The 23,677-nt window shown below is 35.7% G+C and overlaps 1 protein-coding gene across 1 annotated transcript; it reads right to left on the bottom strand.

Annotated features, from left to right (window-relative positions):
- Positions 1-610: 610 nt before the first annotated feature.
- Positions 611-19,223, bottom strand: dhdh.2 (dihydrodiol dehydrogenase, tandem duplicate 2). The gene is made up of 7 exons (XM_062067005.1): positions 19,081-19,223; positions 14,816-14,927; positions 14,556-14,719; positions 9,042-9,294; positions 8,853-8,977; positions 5,342-5,492; positions 611-872 (listed from the first exon to the last, which is right to left on the bottom strand). The coding sequence occupies exons 1-7, from the start codon at positions 19,168-19,170 to the stop codon at positions 763-765; spliced, it is 1,005 nt and encodes a 334-aa protein (XP_061922989.1). The 5' UTR covers positions 19,171-19,223; the 3' UTR covers positions 611-762.
- Positions 19,224-23,677: the final 4,454 nt, after the last annotated feature.

Below are 23,677 nucleotides of genomic sequence, written 5' to 3' on the forward strand. Positions count from 1 at the left end.
ACTATAAATAAGTTAAGTTAAAGTTAAAGTACCAATGATAGTCACACACACACTAGGTGTGGCGAAATTATTCTCTGCATTTGACCCATCACCCTTGATCACTCCCTTGGAGGTGAGGGGAGCAGTGAGCAGCAGCGGTGGCCATGCCCGGGAATAATTTTTGGTGATTTAACCCCCAATTCCAACCTTTGATGCTGAGCAGGGAGGTAATGGGTCCCATTTTTATAGTCTCTGGTATGACTCGGCCGGGGTTTGAACTCACAACCTACCGATCTCAGGGCGGACACTCTAACCACTAGGCCACTGAGTCGGTAATATGAATACAAACAAACAAACAAAAAAAAAAGTGTTAAATAAAAATTTGAGTGAATCCAGATGCTATGTCCACAGCTGAGAAACCCAGGTACACTGACTCAAATGAGTTACCATAGTGCTGACAAGACTCCTGCATTTGCAAAAAATAGACTTAGACAAACTTTATTGATCCACAAGGGAAATTGTTCAAATCATCATACTGAAGTGGTCCTCATATTTTGTCCTTTTCATAAATTTTGGTCAAACAAATAAAAATGTATATTCTGTTTGTGTGGAAGTGATAGGAAGCTAAAAGTCTTAAGAAAAATGCTTTATTTGACTATTTAAGAAAACAATCCCTGTTGTAAAAAATATTTGTGATTTCTAGGGTAAATGTATCACTTTCATATCAATAAAAAAAAACATAGCACGTGGTGATGAATCTGCTCCTTTGCCTTAGTTGTACAGCTAGCTGCGGTCCTGGTTGTAGACCACGCCCACCTGCTTGCGCACTTCGTCTTCCACTTCAGCCAGCAGAAGAGAGTCGGCATGAGACATCACTGGACTCTCTTTTAAACCTGCAAGGAGTCAGCGTGTTTACTTGTGCACAGCTGAAAAGCCATTTAACATCTAAATGTCCTCCATTAAGTACACAAGATTGGGCTTCTATTTTAGTGTAGTCATTTACAAAGGTTAAACATGGTAAGCTGTAAACTACTACAATCTGGCAGCTACACAACAGCTAAGCACACAAGCTAGACATACACACTAAGTGTCCTTAGTTCCCCAAAACACAACATTGGCAATACAAACAAGTATCAAATAACATACACTTGCACATTACTAAAAGATACAAAGTCTCACAGCAGAAAGTACCCAGTAACAAACGTCTGAGCATTATACCAGGTTTCGACAAAAAACAATTACTATTTCACTTCAACTTTAAGTCAACATAAGTCCATTGGCGATGGGATTTATGGCTCTTTGAAGGGGAGTCGGATCCTAAGGAGCCATTTCTTTCAAAGAGCCGTTCAAAAGATTGATTGATTGAGACTTTTATTAGTAGGTTGCACAGTGAAGTACATATTCCGTACAATTGACCACTAAATGGTAACACCCGAATAAGTTTTTCAACTTGTTTAAGTCGGGGTCCACTTAAATTGATTCATGATACAGATATATACATATACTATCATATATACTATCATCATAATACAGTCATCACACAAGATAATCACATTTAATTATTTACATTATTTACAATCAGGGGTGCGGGGGGGGTAGCATATGGACAGCAAGTAGTGGACATAGAGAGAGAGAGAGAGAGAGAGAGAGAGAGAAAGAGATCAGAAGGCATAAGAAAAAGTATCTGCATTTGATTGTTTACATTTGATTATTAGCAATCCGGGTAGGGTGTTAGTTTAGAGTTGTAGCTGCCTGGAGGTGAACTTTTATTGCGGTTTTGAAGGAGGATAGAGATGCCCTTTCTTTTATACCTGTTGGGAGCGCATTCCACATTGATGTGGTATAGAAAGAGAATGAGTTAAGACCTTTGTTAGTTCGGAATCTGGGTTTAACGTGGTTAGTGGAGCTCCCCCTGGTGTTGTGGTTATGGCGGTCATTTACGTTAAGGAAGTAGTTTGACATGTACTTCGGTATCAGGGAGGTGTAGTGGATTTTATAGACTAGGCTCAGTGCAAGTTGTTTAACTCTGTCCTCCACCTTGAGCCAGCCCACTTTAGAGAAGTGGGTAGGAGTGAGGTGGGATCTGGGGTGGAGGTCTAGAAGTAACCTGACTAGCTTGTTCTGAGATGTTTGGAGTTTAGATTTGAGGGTTTTGGAGGTGCTAGGGTACCAGGAGGTGCATGCGTAATCGAAAAAGGGTTGAACGAGAGTTCCCGCCAGAATCCTCATGGTGCTTTTGTTGACCAGAGAGGAGATTCTGTAGAGAAATCTCGTTTGTTGGTTAACCTTTCTGATTACCTTGGTTGCCATTTTATCACAGGAAAGGTTAGCCTCTAGAATGGAACCTAGGTAGGTGACCTCATCTTTCCTGGTGATAACAATGTCACCCACTTTTATGGTGAAGTGATTGACTTTCTTAAGGTTGATGTGGGACCCAAACAGGATGGATTCTGTTTTTACCCAAGTGTATGGATAGCTTGTTGTCAGCGAGCCAGGTGCAAGTTTTACAGAGCTCAGCACTGAGGATTTTCTCCACCTGTGACTTGTCCTTGCCGGATACCAGCAGGGCAGAGTCATCCGCAAACAAAAAACAATTCACAATCGCATGCCGATGACATGTCGTTTATGTATATTAGGAACAGTAAAGGTCCCAATATACTGCCTTGGGGGACTCCACAGCTCACAGAGAGAGAGAGAGGGGGGGGGGGGGGGGGGGGGGGGGGACACGGTGCCGTTCACCTCCACCACCTGCTCCCTCCCCTCCAAGTAAGATTGCATCCAGCTCCATGAGGTTTTGTTAAATCCGATTGCTCTGAGCTTATCCAACAGTATAGCGTGGTTAACGGTGTCAAAGGCCTTCTGAAGGTCCAGCATGACCATGCCGCAGTATTTGCCCGCGTCCCACCTCATGTTTGATGTGGTCGGGTCAGATAGAGAAGGCATGTGTCAGTGGAGTGGTTAGTTCTGAAGCCGGATTGGAATTTGTACATGAGTTTATTAGTGGCAAGTTAACTATCGACCTGTTCATAAACTATTTTCTCCATTACTTTCGAAATGGAACTGAGAATAGAAAACAGGTCGGTAGTTGCCAGGTTCCAATTTGCTTCCTTTTTTAAAGAGGGGAGTTACTCTTGCTATCTTAAAATCTTTTGGTACTTGGCCTTGTGTAATTGATAGGTTTATTATGTGAGTGATGATCGGGGCAATGATGGAGGCAGAGTCCCTGAGGAATCTGGAGGGAATATTATCAAGGCTGGTGGCCTTGTTAGGATGGAGCGCGCTCAATTTTTTAAACACCTCATCAGCTGTGACCATTTCTAATTTGAAACCATCGTTGGATACTCCTAGCTTTTGTAGAAGGCTTTAATGTGTTCTACACCAAAGCGACCAGAGTGGTGGGACAGCTTGTTGACAAGAGTTGCGGCTATGCTGGTGAAAAAGATGTTAAGTCTGCTAGCTACCAAGACTCTCTCTTTGTTATAGTTTGTTTTTTCACTGACTGTGTTTTTTAAAAAGGAAACAATGACTGGTAGCAGTTATAAAATGTAATTTAAATTTGCACAAATATCACGTCTTTGGATATTGGCTATAATTTCATTTTTTGAAAGTGTTTTTCATGTAAACATTCCTTAAAGGGGAACTGCCCTTTTTTGGAATATTGCGTTTCGTTCACAATCATTATGAAAGACATGACGATTAATGTTTTTTTTCTTTTTTCCCCCCCATTCTAAATATTAAATAATTGCGATCAAAAGTTAGCTTACAATGGAGCCTATGGGAGTTGCCCAATTCTGCCTATAAAAGCCATTTATGATACATGATGCAAGTATATATGTAATGTAGTAACAGGTACATTTATATTAACATTTAAAATGTACGCATTTCGATCATTTTAAGCATAAGCGGCACAACATTGTTATTGTAAAAGCGTTTTTCCAGCGTAGTAACACATCGCCTTGTGACGGTATGCTACGGTATTAAGCGTAAGATAGCTTCTTGTGTCAAAAGCTGAATGGCTTTTGAGTTTGTAATGCACAACAAAATGCGATGGGACAGCAATCTGTACTTACTGAAAAACATGAACAATCATATTACTGTATAAATTATCAATCGATCGCAACTGGTGCCATCCCTTTCCTTGGGAAAGAAACTTCACCCTTGCTCGATGAGTCGCGGTTAGGACCTGACATGGCAGATTTGATTGATTGATTGATTGAAACTTTTATTAGTAGATTGCACAGTACAGTACATATTCCGTACAATTGACCACTAAATGGTAACACCTGAATACGTTTTTCAACTTGTTTAAGTCGGGGTCCACGTAATCAATTCATGGTGTATTCAATCAGTGTGTGAATGTGGAAATATTGTCAATGTGCTTGGAGTACCTTTAAGGTGGAAAAGCGCTATACAAGTATAATCCATGTATCTTTCTAAAAATAGCCGTCTTCTTTGTCTGTTACCAAGTCTGCCATGATTAGAAAACACACACGTTTGTTGCCGGAAGTAGGAAATGTGTTACTATGGGAACAGAAATAAATGCGCTAAGGAAATTAGTTCCGGCAATGATTAAAATGACTAAAATACGGTAAATATTGTACATATTACATATTGTTATGAACGTGTCTTTTACTATATTTAATATTTATAGACTTGCAGTATGTGTATATAAAACGTTAATGGAGGGTTTTGAAGTTGTTTTAGAGGGCTTTGAGGCTACAATGGTGACTCCCATTCGCCACATCTTGCAATTGTTTTTTATCGTCTTTAAAATCCTAAGAAAAGACATACCGGTATGTGTTCTTGCCTCTCATGATTGTGAATGATAGGCAACATTTTAAAAAGGTGCAGTTCCCCTTTAACTTAAAAGAGCCGTTCAAAAGACTTGTTTGCGAACGTCACATCTCCAAAGTCCATTCCCGATGGTTAAAAATAAATAGGTTAGTGTCTTTCATACCGACCATTGTTCTCTGTTTGACTAATTTCACTTGATCAAGCCCTTCCTAACATCCCACACTACAAAATAATACAAGTATGTATAAACCCTACTGATATCGATCAGGTCAATCTCAGTATCAGCCAATACTCAAGGCTCTAATATCCTATTGGAAGTGAAAAGGTTTTACTTTTAATAAACACAAGCCTGAGCTTGACACCCACAAATACGTAATAGGAATGTCCAAATTCAGGTACTGTATTGCCCAACAATATTAAACAAGTTAACACACTGTTTTTTTTTGTACTCGGTAATAGAAAAAAAAAACAGTTCTCGTGTCAACGGCCCCTATGGATGTATGAATCTGTCTACAAGAGTTCCCCAAGGAGACAATAATACAGTCCAAGTATAAGCTTTTTAGGGTACCTTTGAGCAAACACTGTCGGACTTCCTCTGCTTCGTAGCGCATTCCTGTGCTGTTGAGGAAGTTGAGGGGCATGCATGGTTCAGGAAGAGTGTAGAGGATCTCCTTCCCGTTCACCTCCATGGTTGTGGGGCACCACATGTGGACGGGAATCTATGCAACAACAAATACAATTGAAGTAATTATACACAATTATACTTGGATATATATTTTTAATATGTATCTTATTGAATTTGCTTTGTTGTTTACTCAGGATGTTATTCACATTTTGAACTAACCTAGTTTATTTAGTACAGATGCTTTAAAACTAGCAGGTTGGAAGGAATTTCTTATTTTTAATGCTATGTAGGGGTGGGAATCGAACAACAACTCACGATTTGATTTCGGTTTTTGGGGTGACAATTCTATTAAGAATTTCAATGTATTATTTAGTATAGAAACCAAAACAAAAACTCGGTTACAAGTTACTGAAGCTCCTCTTGGCTGCTGACGTATGACATATGCAGCAAATAAAAGTGTGTAGTTGACCTCAAAAAAGTCTTTAAAATAGATTATTTTTTAATTGTATTTATTTCTAATCAGCTTTTGAACAATATGTGTTCGATTTAGAGTCAGAATAAATAAGAATCATGATTCAGATGTGAATCCATTTTTTTAGCACCCCTACTAACTACGCATATTGCTAGCATACACATATACTATATGACATCTGTATATTGATCATCCCATTATATTTCTGCTTGCTAAGTATTACATGATTATTAAAGTACCGGTATATCATAAGATAGAACTGTGAAGGTTAAATTTTTCCCGCACACACGACGTGTTTACGAGTGGCATCTCCCACAATCTCATCAAGATCAGAATCATGCAAAGCGGAGTCAAAAGCAGATATATTTTTATTTAGGTGCAAAACAATACAGGTGAAACTCCAAAAATTTGAATATCGTGCAAAAGTTTGTTTACTCCAGCAATTACTCCTTAGATTTACAAGGTGAAACTAACATGTTACATAGGGTCATAAGATGCAACTCCAGATATTTCAAGCTTTATTTTGATATCATTTTGATAATTGTGGCTTACACCTTATGAAAACCTCAAATTGAAAATGTCAGAAAATGTGGTGTTTTCGAAAACTGTAAACAAGTGATTCTGAAAGTGGGCTCCATCTAGTGCAGGGGTGTTCAAACTCTTTTCACTAAGGGAAAGTCAAAGTATGCAGGGGCCATTTTGATATTTTGTAAAAAAAAAAAAAAGCTGAAAATAGACATTACATAATTTTAAGACCAAGTGAAGTGAATTATATTTATATAGAGCTTTTCTCTAGAGCAGGGGTGTCAAACTCAAATACAGAGTGGGCCAAAATTTAAAACTGAACAAAGCCGCGGGCCAAGGTTGAACAAATTAACCTTTTAATAGGGACCCAAACAAGTTTTGCATTGAATATTGAACAAGCAAGGCTTATATAACTTTATAGTGACATGCAAAATCGAGTTTCAAATAATAATAATAATAATAATAATTAAAAAATGTCAATGGCATATCAAATACAATTTAAATAAAAATTGAATGCCTCTTTTCTATTTGCAGCCTTCTGAGGTAAATATCAAGATTAACTTTTTCCACAGGCTAATAAATTTGAAAATAAAATAACAATGAATAAACCAACCATTCTGGACTTTAAACTGCTCAGTTTGCAACACACTGATCTAATCTGATGAGCCCAAGCCAGATACCTGACATCTTTTCTTGGATGCTAGTTCATTAATGTCGGGGATCAGGCTTTTTGAGCTGAGGCAACCTTCATTATCGAACGAAGTTGTTCATCAGTCATTATATCTCGTAGTCCAACCGGACCACAGTCTTGGGGGCGTGCCTTAAGGCCTTTAACGTTCTCTACGAGCTGTCGTCATGTCCGCTTTCCATCCATTCTAACAACGTGCCGGCCCAGTCACATAATATGTGCGGCTTCTGTAAGCACACACACGTGAATGCAATGCATACTTGATCAACAGAGATACAGGTTACACTGATGGTGCCCATATAAATAACTTTAACACTGTTAGAAATATACACCACACTGTGAACCCACACCAAACAAGAATGACAAATACATTTCGGGAGAACATCTGCACCGTAACACAACATAAACACAACAGAACAAATACCTAGAATCCCATGCAGCCCTAACTCTTCCGGGCTGCAATATACACCCCCCCCCCTTAGGATGGGGGAAGCGGGGATCGAACCTGAAACACTCAAGTTGCCTGCACGACTGCTGTACCAACCGAGCCACGCCGCCCCTTTAGTATGTAATTGGGGCGGCGTGGCGAAGTTGGTAGAGTGGCCGTGCCAGCAATCGGAGGGTTGCTGGTTACTGGGGTTCAATTCCCACCTTCTACCATCCTAGTCATGTCTGTTGTGTCCTTGGGCAAGACACTTCACCCTTGCTCCTGATGGCTGCTGGTTAGCGCCTTGCATGGCAGCTCCCGCCATCAGTGTGTGAATATGTGTGTGAATGGGTGAATGTGGAAATACTGTCAAAGCGCTTTGAGTACCTTGAAGGTAGAAAAGCGCTATACAAGTATAACCCATTTATCATTTATCATTTAATGTCAGCTTTGTGTTATAGGTGACAAAGTGTCCTATTATTAGTTATTTTACGGGTGTCCAAAGGACGGCCAGAGGACCATTCGCGGACAGCAGCTTAAGTGTTGTTGGCCTGCAACATATCGTCGTAAAAAAACAAAAATTAAAATGTAAGAAAAAGTTCAACAAAATGAAATTATAATAATACAATTTGTAATTTATAACACAAACATGGCACTAAATTGTGATATATAATGTCTGTTTGTAGCATTTTTTTTAAATGTCAAAATATCTCATGCATACTTACACTCTTCAAATTTTATATCAAATTTTCAGCTTTTTTTCCCATTACATCATATGTTTTTCATACATTTTTACCGTTTTTTTTTTTTTCAACAACATGTTGCGGGCCAGCAAAACTTCAGCTGTTCAAACTGTGTGTTATGATACAGTGGCCAAAATATTAAGTATACTTGTTAAATAAAACGTCTGCCTTTTTTCATGAATATTTAGGCCTATTTTAATGTTGGTCATTATGGTGATACTTGGAGAGCCAAGTGTTTTCTGAGGTGAAACTTGGTGAAAAACCTTTGAGAACCACTGCTGTAAGCCACGATCATTAAAATTACAACAAATAAAGGCTTGACATATTTCACTTTGCATGTAATGAGTTTATAACAGATATTAGTTTCACATTTGAGGTTGAATTCCTGACACGAATATACTTTTTGCACAAAATTCTAAATGTTTGAGTTCCACCTGTATAAAAAATGCTGATATTAATGACTACGGAAAATGTTAATTAAAAAATAAAATAAAAATTGCCATATCGCCCAGCCCGAGTTCCCGTAATACGCTACTTTCCTGTTAGTAGAGCAAGCAGGATGTTGGTGCATGCAAGTTTAAACTTGAGTGACAGCCTACCCTGATGTTGCCTTTGGTGCCCACGATAAAGGCGTCATTGCGGAGCTGCAGCCCCGAGGAGCACGTGAATACCGCCAACCTGCCGTTAGAGAACTTCAAAGTGACCGCCACAGTCTCATCCACCCCTAAAACACAAACACTGTGAATACACCGTCAAATATTTCACAACTACAACCAAGTTTTCAGTACCAGTCTCTGCACAGACGCCCATGGCCTGAACACTCTGGGGTCTCTCTCCGCCGTACACCATGAGGGCGAACTGCAGGCAGTAGATGCCGAGGTCTAGCATCGCACCTCCGCCAAGCTCCTTGTTCATGGATCTCGGTATATGAATCACCGGAACGCCAAACTCGGACCTCACCATCTTCACCTCGCCCAGCTCGCCTTCCGCCAGCAGCCGGCGGATCTCCGCTGAGGCCGGGAAGAATCTGGTCCACACGGCCTAGAACATTATATGTGTAATACATGTCAACATAGCATTAAGGACTGGGACAAGAGGTACAAAGACGCTACATTAGCGTAGCTATATTTCAAGTACGTTGTAATTAAAGGCATAATTTATAATTTAACAGCAAAATCAGGTTAGCCTATTATCAAACTTGCTGCTCCTACATCTGTAACATTATGTATTTACTGTATATGAAAGGGGGTCCAAACCTAGTGTGGCCCGCCAACTTCTTCATTTTGGCCAAGTTTACAAAAGCGTCATGGCCCGCCTCTACTTTAATTTTAAATATCTGCCAGTCCAATTACTACATCTTTAATGCCATCTGGGCGACAGCGTGAGCAAAGTTGCCCAATGACCATGAATTGAAATTTGTACACAGCAAAGCATCAATTTTATGACTCAATTCAAGCAACCTATCCCACTCATGGCGCAAAAAACTACAACAAACACAAAAAGTCAACACACATCACAAATAACGTAACCTGCTCACTGAACTTTGTGGGTATTATAAAAAAACATCCATGCACTACATATTTTTCAAATGTACACCTATTTAAATCTACTACTATGCATGCTGAGAAAATGCAAATCACTCCCACCACACTTATCCATGTTTGATGTATTTTAGCTACTTTATATTTCTGACTTATTACAAAACTTTTAGGAGATTGTCACGGAAGTAAACAAGGTAGAAGTCAACTTTCACATACTCTTAATATCCAGTTATATTAATTATTATTATACATCCATTATATTACTATAAAATGTATATATATAAATATGCACACACACATTATATATATATATATATATATATATATATATAAATATGTACATATATACGTATATACATATACATGTATATACATATAATACATATATACATACATACACAATACCATACATATGTACACATTTATACAGTATATACACACACACACATATATATATATATATATATATATATATATATATATATATATATATATATATATATATATATATATATATATATATATATATATATATATATATATATATATATATATATATACTACCGTTCAAAAGTTTGGGGTCACATTGAAATGTCCTTATTTTTGAAGGAAAAGCACTGTACTTTTCAATGAAGATAACTTTAAACTAGTATTAACTTTAAAGAAATACACTCTATACATTACTAATGTGGTAAATGACTATTCTAGCTGCAAATGTCTGGTTTTTGGTGCAATATCTACATAGGTGTATAGAGGCCCATTTCCAGCAACTATCACTCCAGTGTTCTAATGGTACAATGTGTTTGCTCATTGGCTCAGAAGGCTAATTGATGATTAGAAAACCCTTGTGCAATCATGTTCACACATCTGAAAACAGTTTAGCTCGTTACAGAAGCTACAAAACTGACCTTCCTTTGAGCAGATTGAGTTTCTGGAGCATCACATTTGTGGGGTCAATTAAACGCTCAAAATGGCCAGAAAAAGAGAACTTTCATCTGAAACTCGACAGTCTATTCTTGTTCTTAGAAATGAAGGCTATTCCACAAAATTGTTTGGGTGACCCCAAACTTTTGAACGGTAGTGTATATATACATACACACATATATACACATATATGTACATAGATATACGCATATTTATATACTGTATATAGAAATATACATAGATACACACATATGTAAATACATACATACATATATATAGATATACACATGTAAATACATATTTACATATGTATATACATATATACTAAAATATATGTATATATATATATATGTATTTACATATGTGTGTATCTATGTGTGTGTATGTATATATATATATATATATATATATATATATATATATATATATATATATATATATATATATATATATATATATATATATACATATATATATATATATGTATTTACATATTTGTGTATCTATGTATATACTGTATATATATATATATATATATATATATATATATATATATATATATATATATATATATATATATATATATATATATATAAATATATTAGGGCTGCAACAATTAATCGATTAAATCAATTATAAAAATAGTTGGCGATTAATTTAGTCATTGATTTGTTGGATCTATGCTATGCGCATGCGCAGAGGCTACTTTTTTTAAAAATAAACCTTTATTTATAAACTGCAACATTTACAAACAGCTGAGAAACAATAATAAAAATAAGTATGGTGCCAGTATGCTGTTTTTTTTCAATAAAATACTGGAAAGGATAGAAATGTAGTTTGTCTCTTTTATCCGATTATTAATCGATCAATCGAAGTAATAATCGACAGATAGATCGATTATCAAATTAGTTGTTAGTTGCAGCCCTAATATATATATATATATATATATATATATATATATATATATATATATATATATATATATATATATATATATATATATATATATATATATATATATATATATATATATATATATATATAAATTAAGGCTGCAACAAACGATTATTTTGATAGTTAATTGGTCAACGATGATCTTAACAAGTAGTCGACTAATCACATTACAAAGCGTACATATTTAATGGATCTAATTTTTACATCGACTTCTAAATGCAGCTCCAGTTATTTTAGGCATGTGCTTACTACAAACAAAGATGACTAAATCCTTCATAAATATTTATTTCTATTGTAAACGTGCTGCTCATTCGGCTTTTACAAAAGTTTAAATTACAAATAAAGTGTTGTCCTTTTAAAAGAAAGGAATGGTAAAGTGACCGTGTTTATGTATTTCAAAAACAGTTCAAATAGCTGCAATTAAATCAAACAACAAATCACAAAATCTGACTTCCTCAAAAAGAAAATAAGCATTTTGTGATGTTGAGAAAGCTGCACACTGGTCTATTGATCATTGATTAACTCTTGGCAGTTTTAGCACTCTAACAGACTCAAAGTGTAGAATTTCATCTTTGATTAATTCTTAAAATGTTTGCTATTTATTAGATTGTAACGTATTTTTCGGACTATAAAACGCACTTACTTAAAATCCCTTCATTTTCTCAAAACTCGACAGTGCACCTTATAACACTGTGCGCCTAATGTACGGAATAATTTTGGTTGCACTTACCGACCTTGAAGCTATTTTATTTGGTACATGGTGTAATGATAAGTGTCACCAGTAAATGGCAGTTTCGCAATATTATGCAAAAGCAACTTTTCTTACATTCTGGTACCTGTTGATGTGTATTTGGGATCTGCATAAGTCCTGAAAATTTGCGGCGATACCGTAGTTGATAAACTTCTTCTTTTCTCTATCTTGTTATGGGACATTCATCCTCCCCTGTTGCCATTTCTAATATAAAGTAATGTAAAGTTCTTACTTATGTCTGTCAGTAAACTCGCCATGAAAGCATATATTTATAAAACATACCGGTATAGTGAGTTTACATTATTCACCCAAGGAACTTTAGTTATTAGAGAGTTCCGGTCGGACTGTTTTTCAAGGGACACAATTCCGGCGTTCTTATTGCACTAGTGAGCCACGGATGAGGAGATGCTGCTCCGTCGTTGATTTAAGTAAAGTCTGAATGTCATTAAAACAGTTAGCTCCATCTTTCGACACTTCTTCCACGCCCGTCCTTGCACGCTACACCGCCACAACAAAGACGACGGAGAAAAGATGCTGCCGAAGGTGAGCCACGTATATAAGACCACCCACAAAACGGCGCATTCTGAAGCGACTGTCAGAAAGCGGCTTGAAGATGATCTGTAAAACATAATCTATGCAACATTTTGACCAAAGAACCACCATTACATGTTATGTAGACTCCTTTAATGCGCCCTATAATCCGGTGTGCCTTTTGTATGAAAATAAACCTGACTAGACCTGCTTATCGGCAGTGCGCTTTATAATCCGGTGCGCCATATGGGCCGGAAAATACGGTATGTTTAATCTTATGATACCGCCGCATCGGTTCCTGTCTGTCTCTCAGAGCGTGTGTGCGTGTTTGTGTGCGCACGCACGTGCGGTTGGCGTTTTTTTAAAATGCTGCAGGGTTCAAAGTGTAGGAAAAAGGAGCAGCTTATAGTCGGGAATTTAGGGCATTCGATTTAACCGATTACTTGTTGCAGCGTTAGTAGGGATCGGTACTACTCACATTTGAACCGATACGGTACCAATTCCCGGTACCTTGGAATCGATACCGATACTCAACGGTACCAATTTTCTGTACTTTTGTTTTTGATGATAAAATCTCACTTTTATTGCAACATTTACAAAACCCAAAACTAGTGAAGTTGGCACGTTGTGTAACTGGTAAATAAAAACAGAATACAATGATTTGCAAATCCTTTTCAACCTATATTCAATTGAATAGACTGCAAAGACAATATATTTAACGTCCGAACTGGTAAACTTTGTTATTTTGCAAATATTAACTCATTTGGAATTTGAGGGCTGCAACATGTTTCAACTTTTTTGCAATGTGTTTCTTCCATTAAATTCTAAGTCAATGATTATTTGCAAAAAAAAAATACGTTTCTCAGTTCAAATTAACATCTTGTCTTTGCAGTCTATTCAATTGAATGTAAGTTGAAAAGGATTTGCAAATCATTGTATTCTGTTTTTATTTTACGAATTACACAAAGTGTCAACTTTACTGGTTTTGGGTTTTGTAAAAATGAGCTGATTATGATAACTGTTGTCTAGTTGTTACAGTATATCTTGTTTTATTATAATTTGCAGGTATGGTTTACAATTGCGAGTCCAAGATGTTAGATGGCTAGTTTATAATGTGTGTTTTAGGTTTTTGTTGCATCCCAGAAAGTGTTAATACTGTAAGCATTGTACTAATTACGCAGCAACTGTAACGTGCAACTTAGTTGTAGTTTTCATTAACTCATTTTGCAGGTGTTGAAATCATGTAAGGTCGCTAATGCTAATCAGTAGCATGTCAATAGCAAAGCCAACGCATATTAGCATCAAGCTAGCGCATTTTTGGAAAAGTGGCGCCTTACTTAACTTACTTCGGAGCGTTGTTTGAGTCAATTTCTTTGTTGGCATTAAAAAATCCAACATTGCCTAGAGGTAGTTCGGCTGTGGCACTGTGGGATTTTACCTCAATCGTTGCCTGGTAAAAAGGCAGGGTTTGGTCGGTGTCGAATAAGTACCGGATCCGGTACCCATCCATCCTTGTATGATGTTAAAATGTATTGTTATTATTATGAGCAATATCATGGATTTTTAGGAATGTTCGATGAAAGAAGGTCAAGTGTAATCACCTCCATGAGGAAGACATTGTTTCTCTTTGCACAGGCCAGAATATCCTTCACCTCCTTGGCGTTCATGGCCAGGGGCTTCTCGCACAGAACGTTTTTCTTGGCGTCCATGAAGAGCAAACACGCCTTCAGATGGTAGGGATGGATCGTGCCAACGTACACAACATCTACAAACACAAACAGCTTGCCTGCCAATGATCTTTATCCATAAAAACAAGCCAACTGTCCCCGTTCCACTCGACAGATGCGATGCAAACACTGACCGATGTTTGGATCTCTGGCCAGCTCCTCGTAGTTGCCGTACACTTGAGGGATGCTGTGTTTTTTTGCAAACTGCTGCGCATCCTCCAGCTTGCGGGCAGCAACAGCAACAACCTGTTAAGACACAACCAGGGCTCCAATATTTAAGTAATCGAGTAATCAATCGATGAGTTTTTCGAATAATTAGATAAAACACACCTCATAGCCTTTATGCGTATTTTAGGGAATTTTTTGAAAAACTCACTGCACCCACACATCACACCAGTATGTGCGTTATATTGCAGCGGCTGTATGGAAACTATGTCTGTGTATTTTTAGTTCCAAGCACTCCATTCGGCCTGGATTTTATTCATATTTATTAGTTACCCACATAATACAATTAATGGAAGCAAAAGAATATAAATCAAAGTTATACATAATATTTTAATTTGATTATTTTCTGTAATATTTTTTTTAATAAGGGCACTAATATGTAATTATGTGAGTAAAATGAAATACAAAACCGAAAGGGACAAGCGGGAAAAAAGGGATGGCTAGATGGATAAATTAACATTTACAAAATACTTAAATTAGTTTGACTTGTGCTGAAAAAAAATACATTTGATGAATATTTTAAAATTATTGTCCCTCCAAAAAGAGCAAAACAAGTCTAAAAAAAGCAAACAAAAAACAACACATATGGTGTCCAGTTGGTTCTGCTACAAGTCGTATTTAAAAAATCAACAATAAAAAAAACAAATATACATACACTACCGTTCAAAAGTTTGGGGTCACCCAAACAATTTTGTGGAATATCCTTCATTTCTAAGAACAAGAATAGACTGTCGCGTTTCAGATGAAAGTTCTCTTTTTCTGGCCATTTTGAGCATTTAATTGACCCCACAAATGTGATGCTCCAGAAACTCAATCTGCTCAAATGAAGGTCAGTTTTGTAGCTTCTGTAACGAGCTAAACTGTTTTCAGATGTGTAAACATGATTGCACAAGGGTTTTCTAATCATCAATTAGGCTTCTGAGCCAATGAGCAAACACATTGTACCATTAGAACACTGGAGTGATAGTTGCTGGAAATGGGCCTCTATACACCTATGTAGATATTGCAACCAAAACCAGACATTTGCAGCTAGAATAGTAATTTACCACATTAGCAATGTATAGAGTGTACTTCTTTAAAGTTAAGAATAGTTTAAAGTTATCTTCATTGGAAAATAAGGACATTTTAATGTGACCCCAAACTTTTGAACGCTAGTGTATATATATATAAAACAAATATATATATATATATATATATATATATATATATATATATATATATATATATATATATATATATATATATATATATATATATATATATATATATATATATATATATATAAAAACATGACACAGATTGTGGATAGTTGATCATACTATATTCTTATTTTGTAAAAAAAAAAAAAAAAAAAAATGGTGCTCATTTTTTTAAGAATATTTTTTGTTTGTAATTTTAAATAGCTTTATAAATATCCATCATATTTGGTGTCCAGTTGGTTCTACTGCAAGTCTCATTTTGAAGGAAAATATATATTTTTGGCAAATTTGCCAACATTTTTTTTTTAGAAATATGTATAATTTTCAATAGCTTTATACTTTATAACACATGGCACATTGACAGTACTTAGTTGAATATACTACAAGTTTTATTTTAGGGGGAAAATAAATGTTTTGGAATATTTTTTGATTTATAACTTGAAAGAGCTTTATGGAAATACATATTGTCTAAAAACATGACACATAGACGGTGCCCAGTTTGTTCTACTACAAGTCTTATTTTAGGAACACATATTTTTCAGATTCTTCAGGTTTTTTTTACTTTTTAAACTTTAATAGTTTCATTAATATACATAATGTTGTCTTAAAACACATGACCCATAGATGATGTCCAGTTGGTTCTACACAAGTCCAATTTCAAAGTCTTATTTTTTTTGCAAATCTTATTATTTGAGTGTTATTTAGGGATTTGCTGATTTTTTAGGAATATTTTTGGTTTATAATTTTTAATAGTTATTTGAATGTCTTTAAAAACAACAACAACACATAAAAACACATGACATATACTGTAAATGGTATCCAGTTGGTTCTACTACATGTCTAATTTTGGAGTTGAAAATATTTAGCAGATTCTTCGGAAATATTTTTAATTTTCAGTAGCTTTATGAATTTTACATTATATTGTCTAAAAAACATACATGACATATATATGGCGTGGGAAAAAAAATTGTTTGCAGATTTTTCAGAAATATTTATATTTTTAAAGTATTTTTTCGGGATGAAAAATATTTAGCATTTGTCTAAAAACGACACGGATAAAAACATACATGACTTATAGATGGTGTCCATTTGGTTCTGCTACAATAATTATTTTTGGAAAAAAAAATATTCTGCAAATTTTTCAGAAACAATATTCATTTTCAATAGCTTTATGAAAATAAATTATAATGTCTAAAAAGCATGACAGTTGAACATACGAATTTTAATTTTGAAAAACAAAATGTTGCTGATTTTTTTTTTAGTAATATATTCAGTTTTTGATTTTCAATACCTTTATGTGTATATGTTATATTGTTTAATTAATACATGGGTGTATATATTTGGTGTCCATTTGGTTCACTACAATTCTTATTTGGGGAAAACAAATATTTAGCAGATTTTACAAACATATTTGTAATTTTCAATAGCTTAATGAATATACATTATATCGTCTAAAAACATCTGGGGCCGTACTTATCAAGCTTCTTAGAGTGCCATTTTACACTTAAGTCCTGAGAATTTGCGAAATTTAGTCCTACTCTCAAACTTAAGAATAAAAGTTTTTTATCAATGTTCTTAAGTCTAAGAATCACTCCTACTCTCCACAATATTTAAGAGACCTTCAGAGGTGTCTTAAGTGGTTAGGAGTTGCCAGCAGGGGATGGCACTGAGGCGAGAGAGACGTGGCCGAACGTTCAGGGAGCGGAACGATGTCCTGGATTTGTTTGATGACGAGCAGCTGATCAAACGGTATCGTTTAGACAGAGCGGGGGGTATTATTTTTGTCACAGATTTAATACTTTTCGATTCCTTGTTGATTTCTGCATGTGGCTGCAGTGAGCTAGTATATATAGAGCCACCCACACCAGTTTCAAATGAGTTGCCTAATTAATGAATTGGAAAGAAAATGTTATGAGAGTAGCGTATGTGTGTGGCCGTGAGGTGAGTGACGTCAGTGAGTGTGTGGGCGAGAGAAGAGAGGGAGCGGTAGCGTGAGTGCCGGCGGGGACTAGTTTGTTTTGTATTATTTTGTAGTTTATTGTCAAAATATACACTCCCATTGTCCACTTAAATATTTCCAAGATATTTATTTATTCTTAGACAACGGATTCCCTTCCGTGATTGGTCATTTCTATGGACACAGAAATGACGTCACCTAAAATTCCGTTTACGGCACATTGTAATGTCTTAATTCAGCTCTGAGTGTGACACTTAAGATTCAGTCCTACACTTCGCTGAAAGTGTGAGTAAGACGCTTGATAACTAACTTTTAAGTGCAGCTTTCAGCAAAGAATTTATTTACTCTTAAGTCAACTCTTAGCAGACTTCTTAGGAGTAATTCTAAGAAGCTTGATAAGTACGGCCCCTGGTGTCTAGTTGAACATGATATACAAGTTTTTTTTGTAATTGTTTTTGCACATTTTTGTGGACTTGTTGTAGTTTCTCAAAAGCTTTATAAACACACATTGTATTGTTTAAAAAATACTACAATAATTATTTCGCAGATTTAAAAAAAAATATTTGCTGTTTTCCAGCAGTGGTACCAGCTAATTTTCATTACTACTCGCCTTTTTTTTTTTTTTTTTTTCATTTTGTAATAAAAAAATTAAATATGAAACCAGAATCAATATTTTCATTGACCGCAGATTACGCAAATAGTACATGAATAAATAAATAAATAAATAAACAAACACGACACGTTGGAATTTGAACCTTGAACTCCAGTCGGGCAACAATTTGACATATAACTGTTTAGATTACGCAATACCGAAGTTACATTAAATTCAACTTTAATAATCGAGTTGCATCGTATTGTGATAATGATCGTGTAAATAAAGAAAGTGGTTGGCTTTGAGTGACGAGCATGCGTTGATATTTTAGCTTGAGGTCACCGAGTGGAATTTCGAGTCGACCTACTTTGAGTTTCCCACTTCACTACGAGCTCTTCGTGTGTGAGCACTTTGTGCCGCAAATACCTGGTGGTCTTCGGGAGGAAGAGTTTTTAAGGCCACGGTAAAATCGTGACAAATCTTGCCAGCGCTGCAGATTCCCCACCTGGTTGCCATGTTTGTAATCCCCTAGCAGTAGCACCTTGGAGACGCTAGATGGCGACACAGTGTCATTTCTCCATACATTGCCATTGGTGATTATTACAGTTTATTAAGTCAGGAGTGTATGTGTGATGATACACTATATCATTCAGTTAAATCGATATTTAAAAATAAATATTTGTATTGATTTTACTATGTACGTGTTTTTCCATTGTTTCAAAACACTTAATTTTCTGGTTATACAGCGACACCATACTTTAGTTTACAATTATAAACTTTTTCAGAAAACAAATTGAATAGAAAACAACTGTTAGCTGTAATAATCGCAATTATTAATGAATACATTATTTTATATACTTACTTACTGAACACATTAACGTTTGAACGTTATTTTAATGCACTGAGTTGCAGCTATGTATATTGTCTATTATAGTAAATAAAGTTGTTAGTGCAGCTAACATAAAAAAATACATGAAAAACCATAGATGTTTGACAAAACAATACATTATTCTTTTGATAAATAAACATTTTAATAATTTTTAAAGTAAATACATTCAAATGTAATTGTTATTTGACTATCTTATGTAAAATAAACTGAGTATATACAGTTTTTACTATGTTTTAAATGCCATAGTATGACTACAATACCTCGTTAAAGGAATAAATAAATAATGTGATTCATCAAAATAGTAAATAAAATAAAATAACAAAATCAACAAATGTTTTTCCAAGGTTTTAAATTATATGCAGCATCGGTGCTGGGATGCAATTGTAATTGTTGAATTGAAAAAACAATTACTTTCATACTTGTACTTTTCTTTATACTTTTTATTTACATGTTTTAAGTATGTTTCTTTTATTGTTGTTATTATTATTATTATTATTATTATTATTTTTATTATTATTATTTAAGCAGATTAAATACATTTAAAACACTTCATTAAATACATTAATGAAATAAATATTGGTTTTACTGTAATAACAAAAAAAAACATGTATTTGTACATTTAAATAAATAAACACATATGTAAAACATATTAAAGGAGCCATATGTAAGAATCTGGCCAGAAATGGAACTGCAATCACGGTCAAAATTCTGTAGTCCTGTCCCCCTATCCCTGACTGAGGTTGCCAGATACACAGCCGAATCCAGCTCGATCGACTGGACCACTCCAAGGAACTTCAAACTTCCACTGCCTCTTACTAGGGTTTGAGGTGCTGGGACCATAATAGCTGAATAGACAAGCGTTTTGTCAATAACAAATCTCTAACCAACACATTTTACACAGAAATTAGGCTATTTTCAGGAAGAAGTATGTCATGCCTGCGTACAATATCACAACAAATGGCAATCATATGGTTATTGTCAGTACTATCAGAAAACAAAGACTAAAACAAATTACAACCAACGCTAGCAATGGTTATACTGGTGAAAATAAGCAGAGCATGCTTAGCAGCCTAATGTACACCCAAAACTAAAGAGGAGACATCTTACCGAGGTTTGCCCATAGGCAAACGTTTCAGATTGCCATATAACTTGGTACATGTAGTCCATAGTACAGTGGTCCTTAACCTTGTTTGAGGTACCGAATCCCACCAGTTTCATATGCGCATTCACAGAATTCTTCTTTTGTGAAAATTAAAATGTTGTTTTTTTTTCAAATGCAAGACAAATTTATATGTTTTTTTACTGGTGCACAAAATGAACTGTGCATGAACATCACCTTGTTCAAAGAACAAAACCAACACAGTGCATGAACTCACAACAAATTACACACTTGCAAATCAGATGGAAAATTACAGGGAACATTGTTTGCGGGTATCCATAATACGCCGATAGGGAGAAGTTTTTATTTACACGATGAGTCGGGGTGTGTCTTGACCTCCGCAGCGGAGGCTCCGCCGAACCCCTGAGGCTGACTCACCGAACCCCTAGGGTTTGATCGAACCCAGGTTAAGAACCACTGTCATAGTATGCAAACACGAATGAGGAATTATTGTATCATGTGATTTGGTTGTGTCCATAAGTTTCACATTGCCATGATGACAACCGTGCTAATGTTGGAACCCATTTCCCCAGTGTATCAGCATACTGAGAATGAAATAGGCACTGACACTACCCATATCCACATAGGTTTTATTTGTGGAAAGTATATGTTGCCCTGTCAGTTGGAATACACATCGACATACAGGCTAAGGGGGAAATATATGCCCGTTAGCCTATATGTCGATGTGTCATTGACCGAACATACTAGCTTTGTTAGAAAACATCATAAACTGTATTGGACAATATAGTTTACATACAAAATGTCCATTTCCATTCCATTTAATAAGAAAACATAAATGCCTTACTTAACTATCAAGGAGAAAATTACCAAGTTTGGCGTCAGATGAAAAAATCTTCTCCATCTTTCAAAGGCATCCCAGATACAAATCCTCGTTTTGTTCCTGGCTTTGTCATGAATACGTTGAGAATCGTAACGACCCCTTTCAGATTTACAAAGGTCAGACATGTTTAGTAACTTTACCAGTGGCAGTAGCTCGACGAAGATGGCGGTGCGTAACCGGCAACCTGGATGTGACACACTCACTGACTTTTTAATTGGTTAAAACAGTGGAGGGCGGGACATTGAAATGAAAACAATAACAAGATTTCAGGGCTGTAAATATAATGTTGAAATGACGTAGTGGCGTAGTGGGTAGAGCAACCGTGCCAGAAACCTGAGGGTTGCAGGTTCGCTCCCTGCCTCTTACCATCTAAAAATCGCTGCCGTTGTGTCCTTGGGCAGGACACGTCACCCTTTGCCCCCGGTGCCGCTCACACCAGTGAAATGAATGATAGGTGGTGGTCGGAGGGGCCGTAGGCACAAATTGCAGCCACGCTTCCGTCAGTCTACTCCAGGGCAGCTGTGGCTACGAAAGTAGCTTGCCACCACCAGGTGTGAATGATTGATGGGTTCAGAAAAACATGTAAAGCGACTTTGGGTACTTAGAAAAGTGCTATATAAATCCCAGGTATTATTATTATTCTATCCCGGCTGAACTACTGTTATCAGTTATAGATATATTTGAAAATAATGTGATTTATTAATGCCTTTTGACATACCAGGGCCATTTAATGATGACTTGACATGAAATTCTTACATATGGCTCCTTTAAATGTATACTAATCTTACTTAGTAAAACATGTCTCCATTTGTCTTATATATGTTGAATTAGTTCATTATAACAGCAAAAATCCTCAAGTAGTATTCTCTTTGTTTCACAAAGAAGAATCACAACATTTCTGATTGTATCTTTAGTGCCAGGCAGCTACCTCTCTGTGTTGTGTGTGTGTGTGTGTGTGTGTGTGTGTGTGTGTGTGTGTGTGTGTGTTGTTCCATTTCAGCAGGTTCACATCAGGTGAGAAGCTGCATCCAGCCTGGGAGTGACGTCATTTGCTGTCCTGGCTGAAGACGACTCCCACCTGCTGCCTGATTTCATGCATTATCTCTTGTCAGTAAGATGGAGTCTGCCAGAGGCATCCGTGGGCTCTCCTTAAGACCTGAGTGATGAAGAGGAGGCGTATTATCCACTGTTTACCGAATTACTCAACTTTTTTTTTTCTTTTTTTAGTAAAAACAGATGATTCAGAAACATAAACAAATTAATTAAAATGTTCAGATTTTTTTTTACGATAAATGTAGCAGAAATCCTAATAATAATGCTCACTTTTGATTGACACTGTTGGACAATATTATTTGTTTTTTGTTATGCATCCTTTTAAAAAATGTTTTTTTTCCTTTTCTTTTTGTTGGACTGATGGATATTCTGTGTGATTTTTGCAAATAAACAAAAAAACCCAATATATATATATATATATATATATATATATATATATATATATATATATATATATATATATATATATATATATATATATATATATATATATATATATATATATATATATATATATATATATAATATAATTTATGCACATTGCCATTTTTCCAGGGAACTTCATCCCTTTTCTTACCAAAGTTATATCACAATATGGGATGCAAAAAAATAACCTAAAGGAATTTAGATATTTAATTTATAATGGTGAAAATATTATCATATACTTCAGAAATTGTTATACTATTGTTACTAACATTATGCTGTATGAATTTATGTGCAGGGCGTCTTCATCATCACACTTGTATGGGGACTGCTATGATATGCTGTGATGTAACCAGTGTTTCTTTACGCGCCCCTGTCTGCATTTTCACTTACTTGAATGGATCCCTCGGTGGCGTTAACAACAGCGTCGTTCGGAAGACAGACAGCGATGGCGAATGTGAAGTCGGCCGTCTTCTTCCCGGAGAAAGTCATCACCACAACCTCATACTCCTTGTGATGAATATTTTTTAAAAAGACGTTTGTATGGCTCAAGGACATGCTTTTACTTTATGATCTATTTTAGGAGCTACTTTAAATATCCTTGCTCATTTGTCCTTGATGACAAAAATAATTACATAAAATTAATCAAATACAGATA

Source organism: Entelurus aequoreus, linkage group LG02, assembly GCF_033978785.1.
Source record: "Entelurus aequoreus isolate RoL-2023_Sb linkage group LG02, RoL_Eaeq_v1.1, whole genome shotgun sequence".
NCBI lineage: Eukaryota > Metazoa > Chordata > Actinopteri > Syngnathiformes > Syngnathidae > Entelurus > Entelurus aequoreus.